Source organism: Dama dama, chromosome 25, assembly GCF_033118175.1.
Source record: "Dama dama isolate Ldn47 chromosome 25, ASM3311817v1, whole genome shotgun sequence".
NCBI lineage: Eukaryota > Metazoa > Chordata > Mammalia > Artiodactyla > Cervidae > Dama > Dama dama.
The window spans coordinates 76,597,673-76,623,168 of record NC_083705.1 but is presented as its reverse complement, the minus strand read 5'-3'; the positions used below and the strand labels follow the sequence as shown (position 1 = coordinate 76,623,168).

The 25,496-nt window shown below is 62.7% G+C and overlaps 1 protein-coding gene across 3 annotated transcripts; it reads right to left on the bottom strand.

Moving 5' to 3' along the window:
• Positions 1–1,441: 1,441 nt before the first annotated feature.
• TPPP (tubulin polymerization promoting protein) lies at positions 1,442–22,348 on the bottom strand. Of its 3 annotated transcripts, none has more exons than XM_061129388.1 (4): positions 22,262–22,348; positions 10,192–10,512; positions 5,387–5,540; positions 1,442–5,285 (listed from the first exon to the last, which is right to left on the bottom strand). In XM_061129388.1, the coding sequence occupies exons 2-4, from the start codon at positions 10,506–10,508 to the stop codon at positions 5,091–5,093; spliced, it is 666 nt and encodes a 221-aa protein (XP_060985371.1). In that variant the 5' UTR covers positions 10,509–10,512; positions 22,262–22,348; the 3' UTR covers positions 1,442–5,090. The 3 variants fall into 3 exon arrangements, with proteins under 3 accessions (XP_060985371.1, XP_060985372.1, XP_060985370.1); XM_061129389.1 differs by having other exon boundaries at positions 10,192–10,509; positions 22,262–22,343; XM_061129387.1 differs by lacking the exon at positions 22,262–22,348 and adding an exon at positions 20,246–20,262 and having other exon boundaries at positions 10,192–10,509.
• Positions 22,349–25,496: the final 3,148 nt, after the last annotated feature.

Sequence of the window (25,496 nt, the reverse complement as noted above, 5' to 3'; positions counted from 1 at the left end):
ACGACCGCTCGGTCAGAGTGGTTTCTGTCTGCTCCCCACGCTATCCCATCCATCCCTGAACAGCACCACAGCCGCAGGTCAGGGCCTCCCATCCCCTCTCAGGACGTTTGCACTACTTGTGACCTTTAGAATTTCATGAACTTTACAATCAGCTGGTTCAGTTGGGGTTTTGTCTCAGACTGCGTTGGTCACTTGGGAAGAGTGGACACAGGTAAGATTGGGTCTTAGAGGCCGTGACTCTAGGGTCTGTGTCCACTGACCAGATCTCCTCTATTACACTTCTATACTTTTCTCCGTGGGGGTCTTATCTACCTCTTGTTTATTCCTAGGTTTTTCTTATTTTGTGATGCCATATCTAAAAGATATATTTTAGAATGTGTTTCATTATATGGAAATATAATTGATTTTTTGGTACATTAGTTTTATACTCAGCAATCCTGTTAAACTCTCACCAGTTTTCCTGTGGGTGTCCTGACCTCCCGAGGGCAGCTGTGGTTCCTGTGAGAAGTGGCTCTCCTCTCTGCTCCTTGCCGTCGCTCGGTTTTACTGTATGCGCTTGCTTTGGTTTTGCTCCGAGTTTGGCTTCTCAGTGCCGGCGGGCTCATCTAGTGCAGTGTGGGTTATATGGGGCCGTAGAGGGCGCCTGTCTTGATACAGAACCAAGGAGGCCTTTCACCATTTCTCTGATAAATTTGAAATAGGTTTTTTGACCTTGCTCCTTCTGTTATTGGTTTGCTAAGAATTTGTCATCATGAATGGATGAGTTTTATTAATAAGACACTCTTCTGCCACTTTGGGATGACCATACGATTTTTCTCCCTTGTCCTATAAACCTTTCCTTACACACGTGCTGTTGCCTGTGCCCCAGCCAGTGACCAAGTGACCCCAGCAGGGCCAGGGGCTCCTCCAGTCACTGCCCAAGACCCTGGCGAGCCTGGCCGTGGGCAGGGCCCCGCTCCCTCCTGCGTCCCCCCGAGCCAGGCGGTGCCGCGGCCCACTCCGGTGTCTGTTGCTTTGTCAGCTAATGTAACCTACAGGTTTGAGTTTGAATCGGCCGTCTCATTTCGTGCTGCTTGTTCTACTGGTGTGATTTTTTTTTTCCTCTCTGGTTTTGCTGTTTTTGGACAGTTTTCTATTGTTCACATTGTCACCTCTACAAGTGTGGACGCTGTGTGCCCTGTTCCTGGTGAGGGTGGCATCACAGCACGCTTGTGTGTGTCTGATTGGCATGGCAGACACCACACACGAGCTCTGAGCACGTGACTCCCCGTGCCCCCGTCCGGCTTACACAGCGCTCGGCCTCAGGGAAGTATTCTGTGTAACCGGACACAGTCACTGTTTGTGGTTATTTACCATTCACTCTTTGTCCCGCTTTCCCCTTTAGGGCTCAGACTTGACTTCTGTCCTCGCCTTCTGCATTTGGAATCTCCTTTCTCACCTACTGACTGGCGTGCCCCCCATTATGGTCCAAAAACACCCTTTTTGTCATTCCTGAAGGCGCCGTCAACCCGCATCTGGGGCTGCTGCAGGTGTTCGTGACGTGGTTTGTGTCCAGACCCCGCTCCCCACCTCACACCTGGCCCGCGGCAGGCGCTGCTGTGACCTGTGGGCCCTATTGGGCACGTCCGTGCCCCTGTGGCATCACGTGATGCCCACACACGGCGCAGCTGGAGGACCACAGGCCACGATTCAACACCTTTATTTGTCACCAACCGGACACAATGTTCACAACAGGGGGCACACGAGGAGGTATGCAGACAGACACGAGCTGTTTCACCACAGGCCTCAGACAGCGAGCAGGCCTCGGACAGCGGCTTGGGCGGAGCACCGTGCCCGCCCCTGGAGCTCCCAGAGAGTGGCTCCGAGTCCCCCCAGTGCCCCTGGAACTCTGGGAGAGCGGCTCCGAGTCCCCCTGATGCCCCCGGAACTCCGGGAGAGCGGCTCTGAGCCCCCGATGCTCCAGAGCTCCGGGAGAGTGGCTCTGAGCACCCCCGACGCCCCCAGAGCTCCTGGAGAGCGGCTCCGAGTCCTAGCACACTGACCAGGCGACGCTCTCCTCACTCCCTCACAGTGAGAAAACAGTGCAAAAATAGACCGCGTCTCTATGTACATTTATTTCCCTTTCCTGAAAAGACTTAATACAAACTAGTAGCCTATGATCCCTTTCAAGTCTGAGTTATGTGCATTTCCTTGTTGTTTGGCTTGGTCTGGGGAAGAGCGTCAGCCAAAGCACCCCCGAGTGCAGGGCAGCGGCCCCCCTCCCCGGGCAAGGCCACACCGCGGAGCCGCGGAGCCCCAGAGCGCTCAGTAGTCGGTCTGTGGAGGGAGGCCGCTCAGGGTCAGGGCTCTGAGGACGGTCTCGCCACTTCACAGTGCGGCTGAGTCATCAGCCTGTGCCGTGGGAACAGGTGACAGCGCGTCCCCACCCGCGTGTGCCATGGGATGGGGTGTGCCCGCCTGTGTGGGGACACCGCTCGCGGGGGGTGCCCGCTGGGTCCTGAGGGGTCGGCACCGGCGGCCTTCCCGGTGACCGCGGGCCTCATGGGCCTGCGCCTCGCCGCCACCCTCCACCCACATGGCCGCAGAAGCCTCCTGACCATAGGCCATCGGGCTTCCCGTGGAGCCTCCGCCCCTGGGCCTTGAGGGGCCGCCTTGGCCTGCCCTGAGCTGGCGGCCCCTGGGGTGTGGACAGGCCCGAGCCCCCACCTGCCTCTTCCTGACTGGTTTCCACCTGCTCGAACCTTAAGACTGAGGACACTCAGGTGTAAAAATACTCCAGTACAAATATAGACCTCTTCCTGTAATATTTTAAACGTACATGGTTTCAGTTTTGGCGACCTGACTGCTGCTGCCTGCTTGCTTCTCCTACAGCGTTAAATAGAAATAAATACGGGGGCGGCAGTGCTCGCGTGCGCGCTGCGGTCCTGGCTGGGCGCCGTCCGCAAGGAGTGCCCCGACCACGTCCCCGCGTCCTGGCGGGCTTGTGCAGTTTCCTTGGCTCACAGACAGACACGTGATTTCTAGATGACTGCGGTTAGTGGAAGCGAGCGGGTGATGCAGAGAACATGCAGCGAGACGCACACCTGCCTGTGTCCGTAGCGTCCGTGCTGAGTGTGGGATCCGCATCTGTGCTGAGTTACAGGGCAGCAGGCCCGGGACCTCCGCCCGCCCTGCCCCGAGCTGGAGGTGCGTTTCCAGAGCTGCACTTTGGGAAGGGAACCACAGCTGGGCCAGGGACACACAAGACCCGCCCGGATGCCTCTGGACGCCTCAGGAGCCCAAGAGCACGGGGCTGGGCCAGGGTGGCCACCGTGCATCAACCTTCCCTGGCCCGGGGGCAGGGCCGCCGCGGCCATGGGGAGCCGGTCTCCCGCGGCGGGCGATGCTGCCCTACAGGCCAGCCCAGGGGGGTGTGGGACACGGGACTCTGCATGTTCTTGTCTGCACACGTGTTTCCCCACCTGACAGCTCCTAGAGGAGAAGAGCACAGGGAAGGGGCCGGTGTCCTGCCCACCTGCCACCCCAGCCTTCGGCTTCCCAGCAGTAGAGCGAGGCCTGGCTGGGCAGCCTCGTTTCCCCGAGTTGCAGACTTCCCAGATAGCAGTGACTGTGTCCTCTAAGTGCTTCCGGACACCTGTGTTCCATCCCTCACTTCCCAGGTGTTTCTGCAGTGAGGTCCCAGGGTCTTAGGACAAAGCTGCCCGCAGAAGCCATTGCCATTCCGGGGAGCCCAGTGCGGGGGCCGTGTCCAGCGCTGGCCTGAGCCCCTCTATGGGGGGCAGACCTCCAGGCCCAGCAGGGACCGGCGTGCGTGGCAGTGCTGGCCTTCTCATGGCCACCTGTGCTGTGGGCCGGCCGTGTGTCTGGGGAGGGGTGCCCCAGGTGGCCCGCTGCCCTGGACACGGGACAGACAGCGGCGGGGCCGTAGGCTCCACGAGGCACTCCCCAGGGGCTGCCATGGGTTTTTCCCAAGACTGACACCAGGGCCCTGGGGCCCAGCGGGTCACGTGCCAGGCTGCGGCCGTCTTCACGCACAAGGGACACGTGGCCAAGGAGCCAGTGCGACAGCAGGAGGCCCTGCCTCTGGCCTCTCGGAGACCCCGAAAGCAGACACTGCCGACTCGGGCCCTCCTCGGGCCAGTCTAGCCCTGCGGTTTCTGCTCTCCTGGGTAGGGGTGGACAAGGGGGCCACTCGCAGACACCGCAGCGGCCAGCTGGAAGGGGAGGGAGGGGGCAGCCGGGCCACCCACAGCCTTGAGCCCAGGAGTCTCCTTGGCCTAGGACTCAGGGCACAAGGGTTGCGGGAGAGAGGCCCAGAGATGGGCCATTCTGAGTCTTCCCTGAGCCGTTCTGAGAGCAAACTCTAATCGCCATTTCTTATTTCTTCTCAGAAAAGTGAAATGAAATGAATTGCCCTTAGTTTTAGAATCCTGTAACTTCATGGTTCAAGTCACTTTGGTCGACGGATGAGGCTCCCTCCTTTGCACAGCAGCCCTCAGCTCAGCGCCCACCCTTAGCACAGCCCTGGTCCACGGGCGTGTGTGCCTGAGCGCGTGTGCATGTGTGTGTGCATGTGCATATGCGCGCAGCGTGTGTGTGTGCCTGTGTGCATGCGTGCATGCACATGTGTGCAGCGTGTATGCGTGCGTGTGTGTGTGTGTGCACGCGTGTGCCTGCCTCCCCTGCCTGCACGCTGCTCTCTGGGCTCTGCGGGGCCCTGGCTGGGCTCCTCCGTGTCATCGGGGCTGCAGGTCGGCGCCCTGGTGCCCTCGTCAGCACAAACCCGACAGGGCCTGTCGGCCAGCTCCTTTGGACACCCACTTTGCTGCGAGCCAGTGGCCGGTGTGGTCTGGTTCTGGGAGACACTTTGGAAAGGGCCGTCTGTTTACTTCCTGGCAGGGACGAGGCAGGTGTGTTAGGAAAGGTGAGTTCAGGGGCCAAAGCTGGGGTCCAGGGGGCGCAAGGGCTGGGCGAGAGGGAGGCCGGTGGCCCTGCGGCCACCCAGCCCCAGGTCCGAGTTCTGCCGGTGAGCACAGGAATGTAACGAAGTGGAGGTGGTGAGGGGGCCAGGCGAGGGGAGGCCCGGCCGGCTACTTGCCCCCCTGCACCTTCTGGTCGTAGGTGCCCGCGTGCTTGTAGCCCGGCACGTAGCCCGACTCATCCACCAGGTCCACGCGGCCCGCCCGGCCCTTGCCCCTGCCTGACGGGTCGAAGCGCTCCTTGTGGGAGCCCGTGAACTTGGTGGTGTCCGTGAGCCGTGACACAGTGGGTGAGGAGATGGCTTTCTGCAAGAGAGCGGGGGCGTGGGGGAGGTCAGCCCGGGGCCCAGACCACAGACAGGGGCAGCCCACGTGGGGACCCCCGTCCTGCCCGCCCCCGCACTCACCGTCACTCCCGCGATGATGGGGGCCTTGCCCTCGACGAGTTTGTGCACCTCCCTGACGGCCTCCGCCGCGCTCTTGTCTTTGAATCTCTTCTTGGCGAGCTCCTCCAGCGCCTCCTTGAACTGCTCGAATGTGATGGTCCTGCAGGACTTGCCCCTGCAGGGAGCAGAGTCTCATGGGGCACCCAGGGACCCCCCCCTCCCCACCCTGCCCAGGGCCCCGTGACATCGGGGACCCTCACCTCCCCCGCAGAGTCCAGAGCGAGCCTGCCTCTCCCCCACCTCAGTCTGCAGCGTTTGCACCCAGTGGTTGGTTGCCATTGGCAACGGCAGCAAATATAAATTGCCTTGGAGAGAAGCTTAAAGGAAGCACATCGTTTATGAAAGACTGGAGATCAAGATATGGCCTCGTCTGGTTCTAAAGCAGGTGACCGTGCAGCCTCCGTGGGAGACGGACCCTCAGAGAGAGGGGGTGGGAAGCATGTCGCCCCCCGCAGTGTGGAGGGCATCTCAGTCCCACCAGGGGCCCCCCCAGCCTGCACGGAGGCACCATCCCCTGGGGACAGGATTGGGGGGCGCCTCCCCACGTCCCGGCCTGACCAGGGGCCTGGGAGCAGCTCTCCGCGAAGACACAGACCCCGGATGCCCGGACCCAGTAGGTCATTCTGCCAACTTCAAGATGGCTCTGAACTGGCTCTCCGTCTCTGAGAATCTTAACTGCCCCCTGGAGCGGATCTCCCCCGGCTAATCCGTTCAGTGAGGGCCTCAGTGTTTTACAGCAAGAGAAGGTGGGGGACGCGCCTGGGAGGAGGAGAGAGGCCGCCTGCAGGGGCCCAGAGCTCCAGGGGCGGTGTGGCTGCAATGCCCGGGGTCCTGGCTGGAGGGACCCTGGGTGGAGGCGGCACGCCCACGTCGGCACTGGCCACAGCGGCCGCAGGACGGCGTCAGAGACGGGGCACAAGGAGGGTCTCGACAAGGTCACAAAGGCAGTGAGTGGTCGCATATCATCTTTTCAGCAAATAGAGCCACAGCGACCGGTGGGCGGTGTGCAGAGAGCAGGCCTGGGCTGGCCACCCCCCCTCCACCTACAGTAGTAAGTAGACCACAGTCCTACGCTTGCCATAGAGCCCGAACTGTCCACCTTCTGAGACAGCATCCAGGTGGAAATCTTTGTGACCCTGGCTTAGGCAGAGATCTTCTTAGAAACAATCCCCAAAAAACAGTCCAGGAAAAAAAAAAGAAAATGAACTGGACTTGACCAAAACTTTTAAAACCATGCTCTTCAAAAAGATACTGTTAAGCAAAAGACAAGCCACAGACTGGAGAAATTTTGATAAAGTATTCATATCTGAGTATGCAAATTACTCTTACACCTCAACAACAAGAAGAAAACCCCAGGTAAAAAGTTGGGCAAAATATTTGAACCGGATACTTTGTCCAAGATCTACCAGATGCGAACCAGCCCAAGAAGGACATTCCACGCTGCCAGGCGTGAGGGAAATGGGAGGGAATCCCAGTGTGGCCGGACGTGGCGCCCCTGCCAGCACACGCCCGCCACCACAGCTGCCGTGAAGGCCGGGCAAGTGCACAGCAGGGCGGGGCGGGCCCCTGGGGAGGCCGGCGGCCCACACGGCCCCGTGACCCCTCCTGGCCCACTCGCTCACTCTCCTGTTCACTGACCTGTTCAGTCACCAGAACTCAAAACAGCTCGGCGACCATAGACAAACACCTCGGGACAGCCCCAGCAGACACGGGGACTCACACTTGACACATGAGCCTGAGGACTCAGGACACGCTGACCAGCTACACCGAGGTCAGGGCGACGGCGGAAAGAGGCCTCGTGAGACTGGACGTCCGGGCCGTGGGTTCCACCCACCCCTGGAAGCCCCGCCACCCTGCACGGCCGCTGTGAGGCCGCAGGCCAGGCCCTGCCCTCCCAGCTGGGAGGTGACCCTCCGCGGCCATGGGGTCCCGCTTGTTTGTACCAAGTCGTCAAAGGCGCGCCTGTCTCTATTCACAGGCTCCAGGCCCGACCGGCAGCCCGGTGTCCAGCGGGGGGCACACAGCCCTCCCTGCGCCAGGCGCCACCAGCGTGAGTCACTCGGCCAGGGCGGGGGGACAGCCGCCCGGTCTCCATCAGAGGCCGCATTCAGATCGCGTGGACACGGGGCCCAGGGCTGACCTGCATGCCCCGCTGGGCGGGGGCGGGCGTCCCCGCCGTGACTGCCCGGGTCCGGGGCCTGGTTGGGACCAGCAGGGAGCTTTCCCGGGGCCCCGCGGCCCGCTGCTGAGAGCAGTCCCCAAGGAGATCTCCAGTGACAATGCCAGCTCTTCCCCAGAGACGCCTGGTCACTCGACGCAGCTGCGCAGACACAGGGAGCCTGTTCTGCAGAGCACAGAGACGAGGGTCCCCACAGCAGACCCCCTGCTCCCACTTGGCGCCCGGGCCAGAGACTGTTGTCCTGTGGGGACGCTGGCCTGGCGGTAACGGGGTCCCTGGGCACACACGTGGCCCCCGAGCTGAGCTCCTCGGGCGTGCGCTCCCGGTTCTGCAGGCCCAGGGCAGGTCACCCGGGGACGCCGGGTGGCCAGGGATCCTGGCGGGGGCCAGCCAGCCCTCCCAGGACAGAGGTCGGTGCCTCCAGGGCCAGCGTTACGAAGGGCCCTGGACTTTGGCCGACACGTCCCAGGACGGGGCAAGGGCCCCCCGGACCACAGATAAACAGCCACCTGCGCGGCTGGAGGAAGCCAACTCCAGGCGCCCCTGACCTGCAGGAACCAGACCCCGGCGACACGTCCAGGAAGCAGGAAGTGGGGCCTGACCCCCAGCAGCCCCGGGCCAGGGGGGGGGCCTGGGGGGACTGGACCACAGGGGAAACGCAGGCTGCCACACGAATGGCACCAGGCACGGGCGCGGGCAGACACTGGCCCCTGCTCCTTCCCAGGTCCACAGGCCACATCCTGGCCTCACCCCCGCCTGGGCCTGGGGCCCGAGGGCGACTCTGCTCACACGCAGCTCTGGGGTGCGGGGTCCCCGCCCCAGGTCCTGGTTCTCTGCAGATGCGCCGGGCGGGCAGCAGTAGGCCAGGACAGGCACTGCTGGAGGCCTGCATGGCCTCGGGGGGCCGGGAGAGGGACCCCCGGACCCTGTGAGACCTCAACACCACAGCTGGAAGCAGGACCTAGGGGCAGCATCCCTACCAGCCTGGACGCAGGGGCTGGGCCCCTGGTGGGCCCGGGACGCCCCATCCCAGGAGCTCAGCCCACCCCACCTGCTCCCTCAGGCCCCGTGGATGCGCCACGCTCCACGCTTCGGACAGTCCCCGTCCCGTCCCGTCCCGTGTTGTCCTAACCAACCCAGACAAAGCTCCAGAATCATGGGGAACGTGACCATCGGCCAGAAAGCTGAGTCAGGGCCAGGAGGGGAAGCCTCCCCTACCCCTGCCTCCCGGCCACCCCACCTGCACGCACACGCAGGGACCCCGCCGCCCACAGACCCCCCCGACAGCGGTGTTGGACCCCTGACATGCTCGTGGGAAGGCGTCCTGAGTTCACTCCTTCGGCCCTGGGGTGGCGGAGCAGGGGTGGGGGTGGGGAGCCCGGGTCTCGGAAACAATAGTTTTCAATCAAGGCCTGGGGAAGAGCGGCAAGAAGTTTGTTTAAAACTTAACACATAGTAACATCGAAACAAACAAGCGCTGCCATGGCGACAGGCCCAAACAGAGGCTGCAGAAACCGGCGGGCGCAGAGCCACTGAGCCATGGCAACCGCCCCAAACAGAAACAGCCGTCGCTGTCAGCGCCCGCGGCTCCGCGTCCACGGCCACGGCTCCCATGAGCCGGGGCACCTCTGCCGGGGCCGCCACCTGGGGACCCTCCACCCAGGACGCACACGTCCACGCTGCACCGCACTCTACAGACCTGGGCGTCTGGGGTCCCTGGCCTGGCCTGCAGGACCCTGCCCGGAGCACCGCCCGCATCTCCCCAGGACAAGAGCGTGAGGGTGGGCCCCTCACTCCACACCCGGGAGGTCTGGGGGGCCCGCCCCCGGGACAGGTCACAGGGATCCCATGGGGAGCCTGGGTTTAGGAGGGCAGAGGGAAGGAGCCACAGACTCCTGTTTAGGAGCAGCCACAGGCTGCTCTTAACTGTATCTTGATCACAACCCTCACTGGGCCCGCGCCCCCAGATGGCCGGCACCCTGCGAGCTGAGGCAGCGACGCTGGGGTCCGGGCAGCCGGGGGGCGGGGGTGGCCCGCGTGTCCGAGCAGCTGGCGTCCTGCCCTCTGGAGTGGGGCTGGGGCCAGAAGGGGTCACCCTTCCTGGGGCAGGAGGGCCTGTGTCCCCCAACGCCCAGGCATCCTGCACACGGAGTCTCCGGGTGAGCCCTGACCAGGGAACCCTGAGCTCTACGTGTGTGCACACGTGTGTGATGCGGCGGGCGCTCTTCTCGGGTGTGGTCCCGGGTGTGGCGGGCAGGAGAGGGGGAGGGGCGCACTGAGGCCTGGACGTGCTCATGCGTGTGGACACACACGTGGACACGCATGCAGCGGCCACTGTTGGTTACCCCTGCCCTTCCTCACACGTGAACGCCCCCCAAAGCTGAGGAGCCGCACCATGGACCTCCGGCTCCCACCCCCGCCGCCCCCCGCGGGCAGGACTCGGCCACGCGAGACCCTCGGGCCCCCACGGCCGGCTGTGACTACCCCCCGACCCGAGGCCCTGGCCCCACCCGGCTGCCCCATGGGTCTGCCCTGTCCGCCGGGACCCAGACCCACCCCAATGGCCCCGGGCGGATCCGGCACGCACTTGATCTTGCTGAAGACGATGTCCACGTCGGTGACGGTCACATTCCGGCCATCGATCACCTGGCAGTCCCGGCACAGCTTGGACCAATTCTTGCCGTGCATCTCCCTGCCCGAGGCCCGGGTGTCCCCATGCACCGCGAACCTCCGGAAGGCCTCCTCCAGGGCGCTGAGCTCTGCGCCCGCAGCGGCCGCCCCCTCGCCAGCCCCCTCCGACTCGAGCGACAGCCTCTTGGCAGCCTTGTCCTTGGTGGGGTCCCCCGGGGACTTGGGGGGTGTCTTGTTGGCGGACTTGGCGGGCTTGGGCCTGCTGTCAGCCATGCTGCTGGAAGGAAGAGACGAGAGGTCACCTGCTTTGTGGGCGGCTGTGTGAGACCCCCCCTGCCACCCACGGACAGCAGCCCTGCCCGGAAGTGACTTCGCGACCGTGGGGGACACCGAGGGTCCTGCGTCTGCTGCAGACACAGCCCAGCCCCTCCGGCCCTGGCACCCTGTCCACCTGTCCCCCAAGCTCACAGCCCCAGCCACGGGGGCAGCACGCGGCCAGCAGCCCAGGGGGTGCAGGGCCCCTCCAGTGAACCCCTCACCTCCCCCCCGGCTGCTCCTGCTCTGGGGGCTCCCCGAGCGACACCCCTCTGGGCACCGGTGGGGAGACACCGTGCTTGTGGCGAGGATCCAGAGCAGTCACACCACTGCCCCGACCTCAGGGCCCAGCCTGCTGACCAGGGTGCCCCTCACCCGGGTGGCCAAGCGGAGTGCTGGGGGGAGAGGGGGCCCAGGTGAGGGCAGACGTCTGGGGGACCCCAAGGGCTGAGCACAGCTGCACCCAGGCCCCGTGTTGGGGGGCAACTGACAGTGTCCAGAGCCCAGTGAATCCCCGAGGCTGGGCGGGGGTCCCCATGGGGCTGAGGCATCTCCACCTCCAGCAGCTTTGGGGAGCCCGGAGCTGAGCATCGACACCCCAGAGTCATGGCTGGTGGCTGGGGCAGGACCCGACAGCCCAGTCCCCAGAGGAGCAGCGGCCTCAGGAGAACCACCAGGTCAGCGAGCAGAGAGACAGGCAGGACGTGGCCCGAGCACAGGGTCCAGCTGGGCAGTCAGAGCCGCGGACAGCGAGCTCATTCACGGCTGAACCCACAGAAAACCCTCAAGTCTGAGTCAGAGCGCAGGAAGCAGCGCCTGGCATGGCGGGAGTCCCCGCCACACCCGGCTGAACTCAGGACCTACGAGTTCCCCGAAGAGAAAGGTTGGCACAGCTTGAGACGTGCCGGAGGCCCCATCGCTGCTGCAGGGGGCCCGGGGCCAGGGGCTCAGGGCTGGGTGGCCATGGCTGTGGACGCGGCCGTGAGCCCCAGAGCCAAGCTCTCCACTCGGGGCTCCACGTTCACCATGAACACACGGTATCTTAATAATCAAAAGTTACTTTAACAAAAAGAACAGGAGTCAGGACTTCCCAGAGGTCCGTGGTCCAGGATCCACCTGCCAGTGCCGGGGACCCAGGTTCGGCCCCTGATCCAGGAAGGTCCCGCCCACCGCAGAGCAGCTAAGCCCGAGCATCACAGCTTCTGAGCCAGGGTGCCTGGAGCCTGGGAGCCACAATAAGAGAAGACGAGATACCACAATGAGAAGCTCGCGCACGGCCACAAGGACCCAGCGCAGCCAAAAACAAATAAAAATAACAGTAGTCAGACCCAGTGCGCGGGTGGGAAGTTCTCCAAGGTGACTCTTTGGTGACTCCTAGGTGTTCTGGGGAGAAGCCGGTCTGGATGGGAGAGCAGAAATCACACAGCCCGTGTCGGAGCCGACAGGGGTGTAGAGCAGGTGAGTGCCTGCAGACAGGATGCCCAGCAGGCTCTGTCCCGGTATGCAGGGGAGGCTTCTCAGCGGCTGATCCTGCTGTGGACCAGGGCCAGCGGCGGGAGGACAGGTGGGCGGGCAGGTGACCTGGAGGGAGCCTTGTGAGCATGGCCCGGCCGGCCCTGCTGCGGCCTGCAGACCCCCGAGGCCTTGGGGCAGGGAAATGATGAGGGGCTGTATATCCAGAACAACTCTCCCTGGCAATGTCCTTAGGACTGGCGTCCGAAGCAAAACCTATAGAAAAGGTCACACAGGACAGACCCTTACACACCATAGTCACTGCCTCAGCAGGACATCAGTACAGTGTCCCAGCCAGGAGGGCTGGGAATCCATGATAGTGATGTGCCTGCAACAGGGCCAGGTGTCTGTGAGCTGGACATGTGTGACTGTGAGCTGGGCAGGTGTGTCTGTGAGCTGGACAGGTGTCTGTGAGCTGGGCAGGTGTGTCTGTGAGCTGGACAGGTGTCTGTGAGCTGGGCCAGGTGTCTGTGAGCTGGATACGTGTGTCTGTGAGCTGGACAAGTGTGTCTGTGAGCTGGGCAGGTGTGACTGTGAGCTGGGCAGGTGTGTCTGTGAGCTGGACAGGTGTCTGTGAGCTGGGCAGGTGTGTCTGTGAGCTGGACAGGTGTCTGTGAGCTGGGCAGGTGTGTCTGTGAGCTGGACAGGTGTCTGTGAGCGGACAGGTGTGTCTGTGAGCTGGGCAGGTGTGTCTGTGAGCTGGACAGGTGTGTCTGTGAGCTGGGAAGGTGTGTCTGTGAGCTGGACAGGTGTCTGTGAGCTGGACAGGTGTGTCTGTGAGCTGGGCAGGTGTGTCTGTCAGCTGGGAAGGTGTGACTGTCAGCTGGGAAGGTGTGTCTGTGAGCTGGACAGGTGTCTGTGAGCTGGACAGGTGTGTCTGTGAGCTGGACCAGGTATTTTGAAGGCAGCATCAATTCTGCCTCTCCTGGTTCTCCTTCCTGGAGCAGAAGGCAGGTCTGCACTGTGAGTAAACATGGAGTGTGAATTCCTCCTTCTGCAGGTGTGAACACGCCCCCACTCCCTGGCTCCCTCAGCTTTCAGCCCCTTGTTCTGCCCATAGTCTACACACCAACCTGCAGGCATTTCCTGATCAGACAGAGTATCTGGCCCTGGGAATCCCACCCCTCCCTCCCCTCGGCGTGGTCTGGGCTGAAGTCTCCGGGTGCAGACCAGATGTATTGCCTCCCTGCGCCCATCCCGTCTCCCGTGGGTGCCGGCTATGCCCGGATGGCTCGGCCCCCTGGGGGGAGGACAAGCGTCGCGGGGAAGGGTCTAGGCTGGTGTGGAGACGGGCAGGATGCACACGTCTGGAGCTCAGACTTGCACAGGGGACCCTCCGCCCCCCACACCCCAGGCTCCCAGCACCTCCCCAGGAGCTGTGTGAGGTCCTGGTCTGCAAAACCCGGGACCAACCAGCCCCAAGCAGGCGAGGGGTCCCCAGGCCTAAGGATACCCCAACTCCAAGCTCTGTGATTCTCCCACCTCACACCCAGCGAGCCGGGCTGGCAACATGGGGAGCTGGGGTCATGGCCCAGGAACCATGGTGGCTGGACCCCCACCTCAGGCTCGGCCAGGTCCTCGGACTGGGCTGTCGGGCCAGCATCCCAACCCCTACCTGAAGAGCTGGGGGGCACCCACCCACTGAGTAACCACATGCCGGCGCTCCGCGGGGCTTCTCGTGGCCAAGCCCATCCCCCCGGGGGCCGTGTCCCCAGGAAGACACTCGGGAGTGAGAGCTGGGCCGGGAGGGGCCCTGGGCCCTGGAGCTCCTGTGGACTCCTCAGGGCAGCCGCCCCCTCGAGCTGGGTCACAGCCAGCACCCACACCTGGGCCGGGAGCCCGAGTCCCTGGGCCACGGCTGGGCCAGGCAGCGTGACCCTGAGGCCCAGGGCCCGGCTGACCAGCTTCTGTGCAAGAACCACACGGGCCCTGGAAACAGCAGGCCCCTGAGCCTCTGACAAGCGGGCCGCACTTGGACCTCGACGGAGCACCAGCCACAGCCAGGCTGACCATCTGCTGAGGGTGCCTGACCGCGGCCCCGTGGAGGCTGAGCCACAGAAGGCCCCACGCCAGACACCGCTGGACACACAGAGGGAACCCAGAGGCCCTGTGCAGCGGGCGGATTAAGTGGAGGCAGTGCAGAGGGAGCGGCCGCCTCCCAGGGCACCTCAGCCCTCTGGTGGCTCGGCCCCCAGGGCAGACGTGGCAGAGCGGGGAGGCTGGGGGCGTGACGCCTGCCGCCCTCACGGGAGCCCCAAGCACTCCTGCTCCGCAGCCACGCAGAGGGGGCCAGGCGCCGGGTCAGCTGGGCCGGGGAGGACCCCCACCCGCCCCCCAGACCCCTGCCAGGTGTGAGCACTGGACCCCTGCAGAAGAGCTTGCAGGTGGGGGGAGGAGGTGGACAGTAAATTCAAAAGACCAAGCTGAGCGGACGCCACCACTCTGCGGCCCCCCACCCACCAGAGCTCAGCTCCCAGGGTTGGGTCCAGCTCCCGGCAAGGGCACAGTCCCTGAGCAAACAGCCCCGGGAGCAGTGGAGCCAAGCCTGCAGACCCTCTGGCTGCCTGCAACCTGAAGCTTTGGCTCTTTGTTCCAGAGTCCACTTGGGCACAACACAGCCTTCTGGCAGCTGTTCACATTCGAATCACGATATGGCCACCACTCACAGCTGCCCAGCTCTGACGGGTGAATGACCACCCGTCCCAGTCTACGGAGCCTCCCAGGCGGGCACCTGCCCCGCAGAGCTGATGGGGCCTGGAGTCTCGGCATGGACGCAGCCCCCCGCCCCACCCTGCCGGTGACAGGCTCCGCGGAGGCCCCGCAGGGAGGGGCGGGTGACTGCACCATCTGACGAGGAAGACACTCAGGGCCAGTGTCATGCACTTCAAGCCAGGGGCCCGGAAAGGCCCACAGAGGTGGGGACCTCCCGCACGGGAAGAGGTGTCCCTTGGAGCAGCCTGGTCACAGCCGCACTGGTCCAGGTCCCGGAGTCAGAGGTGACATCTCCGGGACGAGAAGGAAGGGGCGGGTGGGCGGGGGGGCGTCCACCAAGGACCGGGACCACTCTGCGTCCTGCAGCGAGACTGCCATGGGGGCCACCCCCCCCAAACCTGGGGGCTGCTGCCACTGGGCTGGGGGAGGGGAGGAAGAGGCCAGGACAGTTACCAGCCCTGCCCGCAGCAGACCTCATGTGGACAGAGGAACTTCCCTGGGTCACTGCGAGGCTGGGGGGTCTCCCTCCCGGCAACCCCGTGGCCTCCCAGGAGCCACACCCCGGGCCCCAATGTCCGGGCCCCAGAGCCGGCCTCTGCCGTCAGCTTGCTTCTTACAAATCCCAAGAATACAGCACCTGTAGTCCACCTGCTGCCAGGGTGAGTCACGTGTGGCCACGTCCTCACAAGGTGGGTGAACCTTGTTTGGAAGAAGGGTCCCTGCAGACGTCATCAAGCTAAGGATCTCTAGATGGGCCCACTCCGGACCAGGGTGGCCCTAAGTCCAGCAACAGGCGTCCTTGTGAGGGACAGAGGGAAGTGGCACAGACCCAGAGAAGAGGCCACGTGAAGACGGAGGCAGAGACGGGGGCGTTGCAGCCCCGAGCCCAGGGACCCCGGGCGCCCTGGGAGACGGAAGAAGCAGGAGGGACCCTCCTGGACCTCCTGACAGAGCCCAGTCCTGCGCCAGCTTCATCTCGGACGGGGGTCTGGCCCAGAGTGGAAGGAGGACACGTTTCTGCTGTTGCAGCCGAGCCTGCGGGCATTTGTTACAGCCCCAGACCCTCACACACCAGGGAGACCGGGGGATGGACAGGGGGTTCCTGCCCCAGAGAAAAGTGCGTGCGGAGGCCCAAGCGGGTGAAGCACCGGTGGGCACACAGACCCGGCGGCCAGAGCCGGCAGAGGGCCGGCCCCCAGCACTGGAATGGAGGCCGCGCCACCATCCCCAGGGAGCAGGAAGCCCCAGGCTCACCCTGGGGGAGGGGGGCCAGTAGCAGCCAGCCCCGCACTCAGGGTTGGGGGGTGAAGCAAGGCCTGCCAGGCGGAGGGGCGCCTGGGAGCGGACGGGCAGCCGGCAAGGACCGCCAAGCGGGCTCCTCCCAACTCACAAATGTGGACTTGGGGGCCCTGGATCGCTGATGCCCCAGACACCGCTGGACACACACACTCCAGAGGAGGGGACTCCCACTGGAGACAGAGACGTCTCTGTGACACCTTTAGATCCCGTGTCCACACATGACAAACAAATGGCCGGGCTTAACAGGGGAAGTGCCAGGAGCCTGCAGAGACAACAGGAGACAGAAACCACAAGAGGCCGCACGCTCTGCACTGGCCTTGCCTGGACACTAATTTAAAGTAACGGTGTGCGCGTGTGCAAAAGAAATGGGTGGTGCATGCCATGTGCAAAGAGAAAGGACAAGGTGAGGAATTCCAGGAAAGAACAGCGGCTGTGAGAATGCAGCAAGCAGCTTTGAAAAGAGAACACCTTAGAGTTTGGACTTCCCTCACGGCTCAGACGGTAAAAGCATCTGACTGCAGTGCAGGAGACCCGGGTTCAATCCCTGGGTCGGGAAGATCTCCTGGAGAAGGAAATGGCAACACACTCCAGCACTCTTGCCTGGAAAATCCCATGGACGGAAGAGCCTGGCAGACTACAGTTCATGGGGTCGCAAACAGTCGGACACGACTGAGCGAATTCACTTTCACTTTCACAAAGGTTAGTGACTAAAGTTCAGAACTCAGCAGATCAGTCTCACAGCAGGGCAGATTAAAGAACTCCTGGATCAGAAATCCCCGAAAGAAAACACCTAGATGTAGTGTACATATGTGTGTGTGCACACATGTATACAAAGGCATGTGTGTATGTATGGTGCACACAGGCTTTCCAGGCGGCTCAGATGATAAGCAATCTGCCTGCACTGTGGGAGACCCAGGTTTGACCTCTGAGTCGGGAAGATCCCCAGAGAAGGGCATGGCAGCCCACTCCAGTATTCTTGCCTGCAGCATCACATGGACAGAGGAGCCTGGCGGGCTGCAGTCCACGGGATCGCAAGGAGTGGGACAGGACTGAGTGCCTAACACATGGTGTACACACAAATGAAAATCATTTGATGGAATTTAGCATTTATTCACCATAAAAATTCTTAGCAAATAAGAAAAGGAAACACATTTCTCAACTTCATAACAGGTGGTGGTGTGTTACTTGTTCAATCATGTGCTACTCCTTACAGTCCCACGGACTGCAGCCCGCCAGGCTCCTCTGTCCACGGGATTCTCCAGGCAAGAAGACTGGAGTGGGCTGCCATGCCCTTCTCCAGGGGATCTTCCCCACCCAGGGATCAAACCAGGGTCTCCCACATTGCAGGAGGATTCTTCATCATCTGAGCCACCAGGGAAGCCCTTGATAATGGGTACCTACAAAAAACTACAGAAATGTGTGAACACTGAAAATTTTTTCTTTTCAAGCTGGAGTAATGGGAGGATGCCTGCTATCACCACCTCTGCTCACCTCTGTTCAGTGTAGTGAGACAAGGAGAGAAGTGGCGTGAACACAGAGAGGAAGAAGTAAAACGCCACTGTTTGCAGTTTCCATGACTGTGTACACACAATGTCCAAAGAGATCCTGGGAAAACTTTTAGAATCAATGTGAGTTTATCAAGATTTCTGCCTACATGGTCAACATACAAAAACCTATTTTATTTCCATGAAGCAACAAAACCAGACAATAACAGTGTTTAGAAATACATCATTTAAAATAATGTGAGGAAATACCGATTGCCTAAGGATCAATGTAACAGGAGTTGTGCAAGGGCCGTCGACACAGAAACTATGAAGTGTCATTGAAAGAACAGTGATATCATGAACATGGATTAAGTCTGAATGCACAAAGATGCCCATTATCCCTGAATTCACCCACAGTTTTAATTTAATCCAATCAAAAATTCCAACACTTTTTTTTTTTGGTCTGGGTTGTGAGACAAGCTGAATGCAAAGCAAACGAAACAACAAAGGATCATGAATTAACTAGCCATCTTGGAGGAAGAACAGGTGGAGGATTTGCCCAGCGGTTTTGAGACTTGATGGGAAGGTCTGGAAATGAAGTGGTGTGTGGTCCTGGTCTAGGACAGAGAATAAACCACGGAGCAGAAGAAAGCTCCCCACCCACCTGCAAGGCGGAGACAGTGTGGACGGCAAGGTGGTCCTACAGGAAAAGAGGGAAGAAAATATTCTCCAAGAAAGGAGACAGGCTTACTGACTGGACACATGGAGAGAAATGAGAATTAATTCAGATGCCGACTGCAGCAGGAGGCAAGGCCTTTAAGCCCCTGGTGGGTGATGCTCGAGAGCATCCGATGTCCTTGTGTGGGAAAGACTGTACACAGTACACAAAACCACTGTCCCCAAAGCAGAAGATTCTGAAATGGCCCCAGATTAAAATGTGGAACGTCTGCTCCTCCAAAAGGGGGCTGCGGGGTAGACAGGTCTCTCCTGTGTGCAGCCTACGCTGCTGGTCTTCAGAATCTAGGGGGAGCCCTGTGGATCAATCCGAAACAGACAACTCCGGAGGAATGTGCAGGCATGGGAGTGGCTCAGGGACCAGGCCCGGCAGGGACGCCGGGCCCGTCACGGTGGCCTGAAGCGCAGGCTCTGACATGCGCCCTGCAGGTGGCCATGGCCTGCTGGCGCTGCTGGCGCCGGGGCTGCGGCTGGGAGGCGGTGCCTGGGCCCTGCAGACGCTCACCTGTCCCCCGAGGAGCAGAACAGGGAGGCTCCTGGCAGCCACGCTCACGGGAGCCAGAAATCAGAAGCAACCCAGGGCTCATGGGGCGCAGCAGAGCAGCAGACGGCGGGGGCGTGTTCACAGATCGGACACGTGCTGACGGTGCAAGAGCACGTGCTCTGAGCCCAGAGGTTAGCCCAGGCGGCAGGGCCGGGGGGTAGGGGGGGGCAGGCTCAGGCAGGAAAGCCAGCAGAGGCAGAGTCCCTCCCTGGGAACGCGGTGGGGACAGCCACGGCCCCTGCAGGAGACGGGGGGCTGTGGGCCTGGGGCTGCAGAGTGAGTCCTAACCTGCTCCTGGGATGCTCGGGCTCAGATCTGTGACCACAGCAGTCAGAGGCACAGTGCGTGTGAGGCATCCGGCTTCATGACGTTCCCGTGGCGGGGCCCTCCCAGGGCTCACCTGGGTCTGGGCACCTGGCTCCTAACACACGGGTGCAACAGGGTGAGAACCTAGGAAGTTCGGCCCAGAGCAGGGAGGCTGTGCTGGACAGGTGGACAGGGGACAGGAGGGGGCACACTCAGGGACGCCGTGCAGAGGGGCGGGGGAGGGCCTGGGTGTTCTTAACCTCTAGGCTTGGAGAAGGACAGTCCTTCCTTTCCACAAATCTAGCAAGAAAAGGGAAAGCGATGTGAATGAGAGAATGAGTGCCCCCCCATGTCACAGAAGATATGTGCATTTGGTGCCAAAGTCGGAGCACCAGCATCCTCACGCCCTGTGGGAGTCAGTTTACGCGTTCTCAGTAAAGAAGGTCCTTCCCTTGGACACTTACACATTACGTCGCAGTTGAGCTTCACTGCATGTCGCCGCACGTCCTGGTACAGTCAAAGGCAACTCTGCAACCTGCAAGGAGTCTTGCTTCCCCGCCAGGGCGAGAGCACACCCTGACCCTGCCGTGGTCCTCACCCAGCCCCACCCTTCCCCCACACGCCCCTCCTGGAGGCTGCAGATCACAGAACCTGCACCCCCCGGTGACCCGCCCTCCCAGCCGGAGACGCACCCCCCTGGTGGCCCAAACCTCCCCCAGGTGATGTACCCCCCACCCAGTGAACCACCACCACCCTCCCCCACTGGTGACGCACCCCCCTTGCTACCCCCGCCAGCGACGCACTCCCCTGGTGATGCACCCCCCGGTGACCCACTCCCCTGGCGACACACCCCAGGAGCAGCCACATGAATGCCGCAGAGGAAGTGCCCTCTGCAGAGGCACTGCTGAGCTGGGACACCGAGGTCCCATCGAGGATGCTGGGGTTCGGGGGTGCCAGCTCTGGGGATCCATGGACTGTGACCCCAGGGCCACCTCCACAGCCAGAGAGGAAGCTGCTCTCCCAGGAGGGGCTGGACAGTGAGCGAGCGCGCCAGGGCCCCGCAGGCCCCACCCGGGCTCTGCTCCTTCCTGCCCTGAGAACACCTGTCCATGGAGCAGCCGGGACTGGACGTGGGTCGCTCCTGCCTGCACCCGGGGTCTGCCTGGTCTTCGGCTTGTGAGCTCGGGTGGGCTCCTCGCAGCGCCCGGCACCCTGGGTCTGCAGTGGCTCCGGAGTGGCGCCAGACGGGGCCTGAGGAGGACCTGATACCAGTGCCGCGTGGCCCCCGCGCATCCCCGGACGGCATCTCTGTACGTGCTCCTCCAGCCTCACCAGCAACATCACCAGCTATAAATAGCCCTGGCGCTAAGTCAGCAAGCCTCTCCCCGAGGAAGCGTTTAATTCTCAGCCTCTTCTGCAGGGAACAGCTCCTCTACCCACCGGGGAAGGGAGCCACGTGGAAGCGGCCCCGGAGGGCACTTTGGCTGCTCACGGCTTTCTCTTAAACCTCAATCAGTGATGAGCCATTTTAATTTTCTTTACGAAATTCTCCTGTGATTTGCACATTTCCCACAGTGAGCATCTATAACCTTGTATGTAGTTAAAACAGTTTATTTATTGAGACTTCAAAGGATTAGCAAAGATAAGGCAAACAACGCCGAGGCGATAGGAACACAGCCCCACACGGCTCCCTCTAGTCTGGCTCATGTCATCATTCCAGAAAGATGGAGAAGAATTTTTTAAAGTCGTAGTTAAATGATGGCACCTTTCTGAGAGATCCTTCTGGAAGTCATGAAGGCCACGGGCCCTTTCCTCAAGAAAACATGCATGTTCGTGTGTGCCACATTTGGCAGATACTCCCAGGAAATTCACCAGCGCCGCCTTGCCCCCTTGCTATCCCTGAGCCCTGGGATTCCACCCTGGAGGTGGGAACCGGGGCTGGTACCAGAGCCTGACCGGGAGTCCAGGGGAAGGCCCCCTCAAGGCACCCCTCCCCTGGCCCCGCCCCACCCCCGTTTCCTGCCTGCTCCAAGCTCGCCCTCCCCACCCCATCGCTCCATCCCCGGATGTGGGCCCAGGGCACTGGGAATTCGGGTCAGGGTTCACTGACCACCTCCCAGGCTCTGGGGATGCCCTGCCAGCACCCCTCCCTGAGAGACTGGCCATGGGGAGCCCTAGGATGTGTGCTGGGGGCCTGGAAAGCTAGGTCTTTTATCATTCATAAATGTCAGACGAATTAGCCAATAAATACACATGGGTGACAGCACAGCCAGCTTATCCTAAAAGGTGTCTCATCTTCGGAGAACACAGAACGCCCGTCAGCACGGCAGGCACACAGGGCCCTTCCCACCTCCTCTCCAGGCTTCATTTACATAACTGAAACCGCAGATAAAGGGTTTCTCCGGATCCTCCTTCTAGGGCGGGGCTCTGGTCCCCAGGGGCGTGTGGAAAACACACTGGCCGCCAACCTCTTTATCTAGATTGCCGGGTTCTGTGCCCACATGCGCTAAGAAAACATAACACCCCTCTGGCGGGTTCTGGATCGCAGAGTGTCTGACACTCACCTGCTCCGATACGGCACAGCAATGCCCGACACAGAGGCGGCGTTCTCGGGCACGAGAGGGTCACGCTCATTATGGGCCGCGGACGCAAACGGTCTTTTCTGTGGCCCTGAAATTCGTGCAGCGTGACAGTGGCTCCATTTCAAAGCCTCCAAGCCCTAAATTCCTGCCGTCTCGTTGGCAGCCGCCACCCCGGGCCTGGGCGTGTGAACGGTGTTTATGCAGATGAACGTGGAGGGGGAAGGGGCTGCAAGGGGCGTCCTCTGTCCTCTGAGCACCGACGGGCAGAAAGGCCGGGGCGCCCCAGCGAGGGCCGATTATAAACCCGTCCTCTGCATCGTCGGCCGCTCCAGCCCGCGCCCCCCGCGCCCCGCCGCCCGTCCCCAGACCCGCGTCCGGACGCAGCCGCTGGGGCCCGAGCGCCGAGCCGAGGGCCGGCAGCTGGGGGGCGCGGGGCCTCGGGGAAGGGGCGCGGCCGGGCGCGCCCCGAACTGCGGGTGCAGGTGGCTGGAGCAGCAGGCGCCCCGCGCCCCGGGACGGCGCTCCGCGGCCACTTACCTCAGAGATGCGGCGACCGCAGCAGCAGCGCCTCCGCGACTCGGCCGCGAGCGACCCGGTGCCCGGCCTCCTCTCGCGCCGCCGCTCCCCGCCGCCGGCCCCGCCCCCGGCCCGGCCCCGCCCCCGGCCCCCCGCTTCCGCGCCCGGACCGGCCCACGCCCTGCGCGCCGCGCGCTCTCATTGGGAAACGCGGCCCCGGCCCGCCCCGCGCTCTCCTGGCCTCCCCGCCCGGCCCTCCCCCTGGCCGCCCGGCGCCCCGCGGCCCGCCTCGCTCGGCCTCTGCCTTACAAGGCGGGTCGGCACCGGCCCCGGGGCCACACGGCTCCCGGGGCGGGGGCGGCCCCTCCTGGCCCTCCCGGCCCCCGGGCGCTGGGAGACAGAGGGGCGCGCGGACCGGCCTCCCGGGTGGGCCGGTCGGGCACGAGCCTCTCTGCGGAGACGCTGCGGGTCCGCGCTGGGGGCCGGGGTTGCGGGGTTGGGACCCCACGGAGCGGGTGCAGGGGGCGGGGAGGGGGCGCCCTTCGAGAGCCGGGGGACGGCGGGAGCGTGCGGTGAGCGCCTCGCTGGGGTCGGCGGGGAAGGGGTCTGGGCCGGGCACTGGGCGCCGCGAGCAGTTGGGCCGCTTTGAGAGGGGTGCAGGGGGCAACCCATTCCAGCTGGAGGTGATCAGTCTTCCTGCGGACGGCCTGGGCCCCCGGGCTGCCCGTGTGAAAGCGCAGACCTCAGAGCCTCTTCCACTGTCTCCCTCCTTCTCGGGCACCTGCTTCCCTCTCCCCTCCAGGCGGTGAGCTGGCGGGGCACCCCCGCCGCCCTGGACAGCAGTGCTCAGCAGAGGTTCTGGGGCTGAGGTGACAGAAGTGCTAGTGTTGAGCTCAACGATTGGAGTGCAGGGGTCTTCCTGTGGCTCCTCCAGGACCCCCTCCAGTGGAGGAAGCCACCCCAGGCTGCCGGGATGTCCAGCCTCCGGCGGAAGAGTGGCCTTCAGGTCATTTCCAGCTTCACTGCCTTGTGACCGGCCAAGGAGCCACCCCAGGCCCCTCCTCCCCTCCCGGCTGCAAAGCCACCCCCGCCCCAGGCTTACACACACACTTCACACACACCCGCCACCCCCTACCCAGGCCCCCAGGACCTGTCCTCCGTCCTGGCTGCAAAGCCCCCGCATCCCAACTTGAGTCTCACCTGAATCAGAATTGTGGCAGCAGCTTCTGACTTCACCTGGGATTCCAACCAGGCCAGGGGGCCACGGAGGCAGCAGAGGAAGCTAGGGTGCTGAGCTGGAGGAGGGGTGACCGACAGGCGGCCCCACAGGTGAGAGGACTCAGTTCCCCCCAGGGAGCCCAGCAGGCAGGTGTGTCCTGCCCTCCCCACCTGGCCCTGGGCCTTTCCCTCAAGCCCTCTGGTTTCTGCTTCTGCTCAAAACCAGCCAAAGATAGGCTTCTAATTCTAATTCCTCTGCAAAGGTTCACACTGCAGAGCCCAGGTGAGTCCAGAATCTTAGACCTGAAAGAGCACAAAGAGCAGGGAGTCACCTGAGGCCCGCTCCTGGCGAATCTTGGTCCTGACTTTCCTTGGTCTTGACGCTGGGCTGCACCCCGCCGGTCCCCCACAGCCCTGAGTGCCGCCCACATTGTTCTTAACTACGCAAACAAGTCATTAAGACCACTTCTCAGGATTATGTCCCCATTGTCGTATTAGCCAAAAGGCTAAGGCGTTCAATCTGTTTTTCAAACCCTGTGCCAATGCCATGATGTGATCCTGGTGATTTTGCCAAAGGTAGAACTGCTCTGGGAGGCGGGTGCCAGGCTTCAGGTAGAAATGTTTGAGGGACAGAGTCCTTGGGAAGCAGAGACAAGGCCTGGGAGCCAAGGTGGGCTCCCACAACACATGCTCCCCTCCAACTTCAGAATTGCTGGAGCCGCAGCCCTCAGCCCTGGTTTGGGATCAGGGGACCCTTCTTCCATCTATGGCTGCCGGACTGATCCTCTGTGGGGGATGACCGCCCCCTGGCCCTTGGTCCTCTGCCAAGACCTGGATGATCCCCGTCTACCCTGCAGTTATTACAGCCCAGCTCAAGTGGGCAGGGGCAGGTCTGCACCGTAGCCGTGTGGAGGCCCACGGATGGAACCATCTGCCCTTGCAGGACACTGTGCTGGTTTTTCAAGGCCGCGGGGCAGAGGACCACGTGCTGGTGGCTTAAACAACAGAAGTCCTCACAGTCCAAAGTCAGGGTGTCAGTGGCCATGCTCCCTACGATGGCTCTGGGGCCCTTCCTGCCTCCTCTGGCTTCTGGGCCGCCAGCTGTCCCCCTACGATGGCCCTGGGGCCCTTCCTGCCTCCTCTGGCTTCTGGGCCGCCAGGTGTCCCTGGCTCCAGGCTGCATCGCCCAACCTGGGCCTCCGTCCTCACGTGGCCTTCTCCCCCATGTCTGTTTCTGCCCTGCGTCTTGCACCAGGACATGAGTGGATTTAGGGCCCACGCGGGTTGTATGGGGTGCCCTCCTGTCGAGCCCCTAAGTATGCCTGCAGAGACCACCGTCTGTGCCGTCCCCCAGGGATGGGCGCTGAGCTCTGGGCACCATCTCCGCGTCCCAGCGGCCCCGGCCCGGCGTCCTGGGTAGGTTCCGTGTCCCGTGTCTCGACTGTGCCAACTCGGCTCAGGACCCTGGGCCCCCTCCCCGAGGACCACCTTGGTGGGAGGCAGCTGTGGGCAGGAAGGGGTTGGGCTCTCGGGCTGTATTGAACTCCACGTGCTGGGCATGAACATGGTCCTTATTTTAAATCCCGAAGGACATCTTGGTTGAAATGCATCCTCATTCACACACTTGGAGGCCTGGGTGGCTCCATCTTGGACCACGCAGTCTTCCCCAGGTGGGAAGCCACTCATGGGCCGCGGGCTGTTTCCAGGCCCCACTCAAGCAGCAGTGGGGGCCTGTCCATCTCGCTGGAGGCGGGGGCAGAGCTTTGGGGCTCTTGGTGTTGCTCAGCTCAGGCAGAGTTGCCCTTCATCGCAGACGAGACCCGAGGAGCTCTGTGCAGCCCAGGGAGGGGGGCGCCCTCAGCACAGAGCCCTGGACAGACTCTGCGGGCGGCCCCTCTGTGGGTGGAGCTGCTGTGTGCTCACTGCGCGTCAGCGCCCGGCGGGGCCCCCTCCCCTGGGAGGTGTGTGGGGAGGGTGGACAGCCAGCTCCTTGCAGGAACGTCTTCAGGATGACCCAGTGTGGGGACGCCCAGCACCC

Coding starts and splice junctions, on each gene's coding strand:
- TPPP (XM_061129387.1), bottom strand. Junction 5,541..10,191: donor ATCGTCTTCAGCAAGATCAA/GTGCGTGCCGGA, acceptor TGCTCCCTGCAG/GGGCAAGTCCTGCAGGACCA. Junction 5,286..5,386: donor CCATCATCGCGGGAGTGACG/GTGAGTGCGGGG, acceptor GCTCTCTTGCAG/AAAGCCATCTCCTCACCCAC.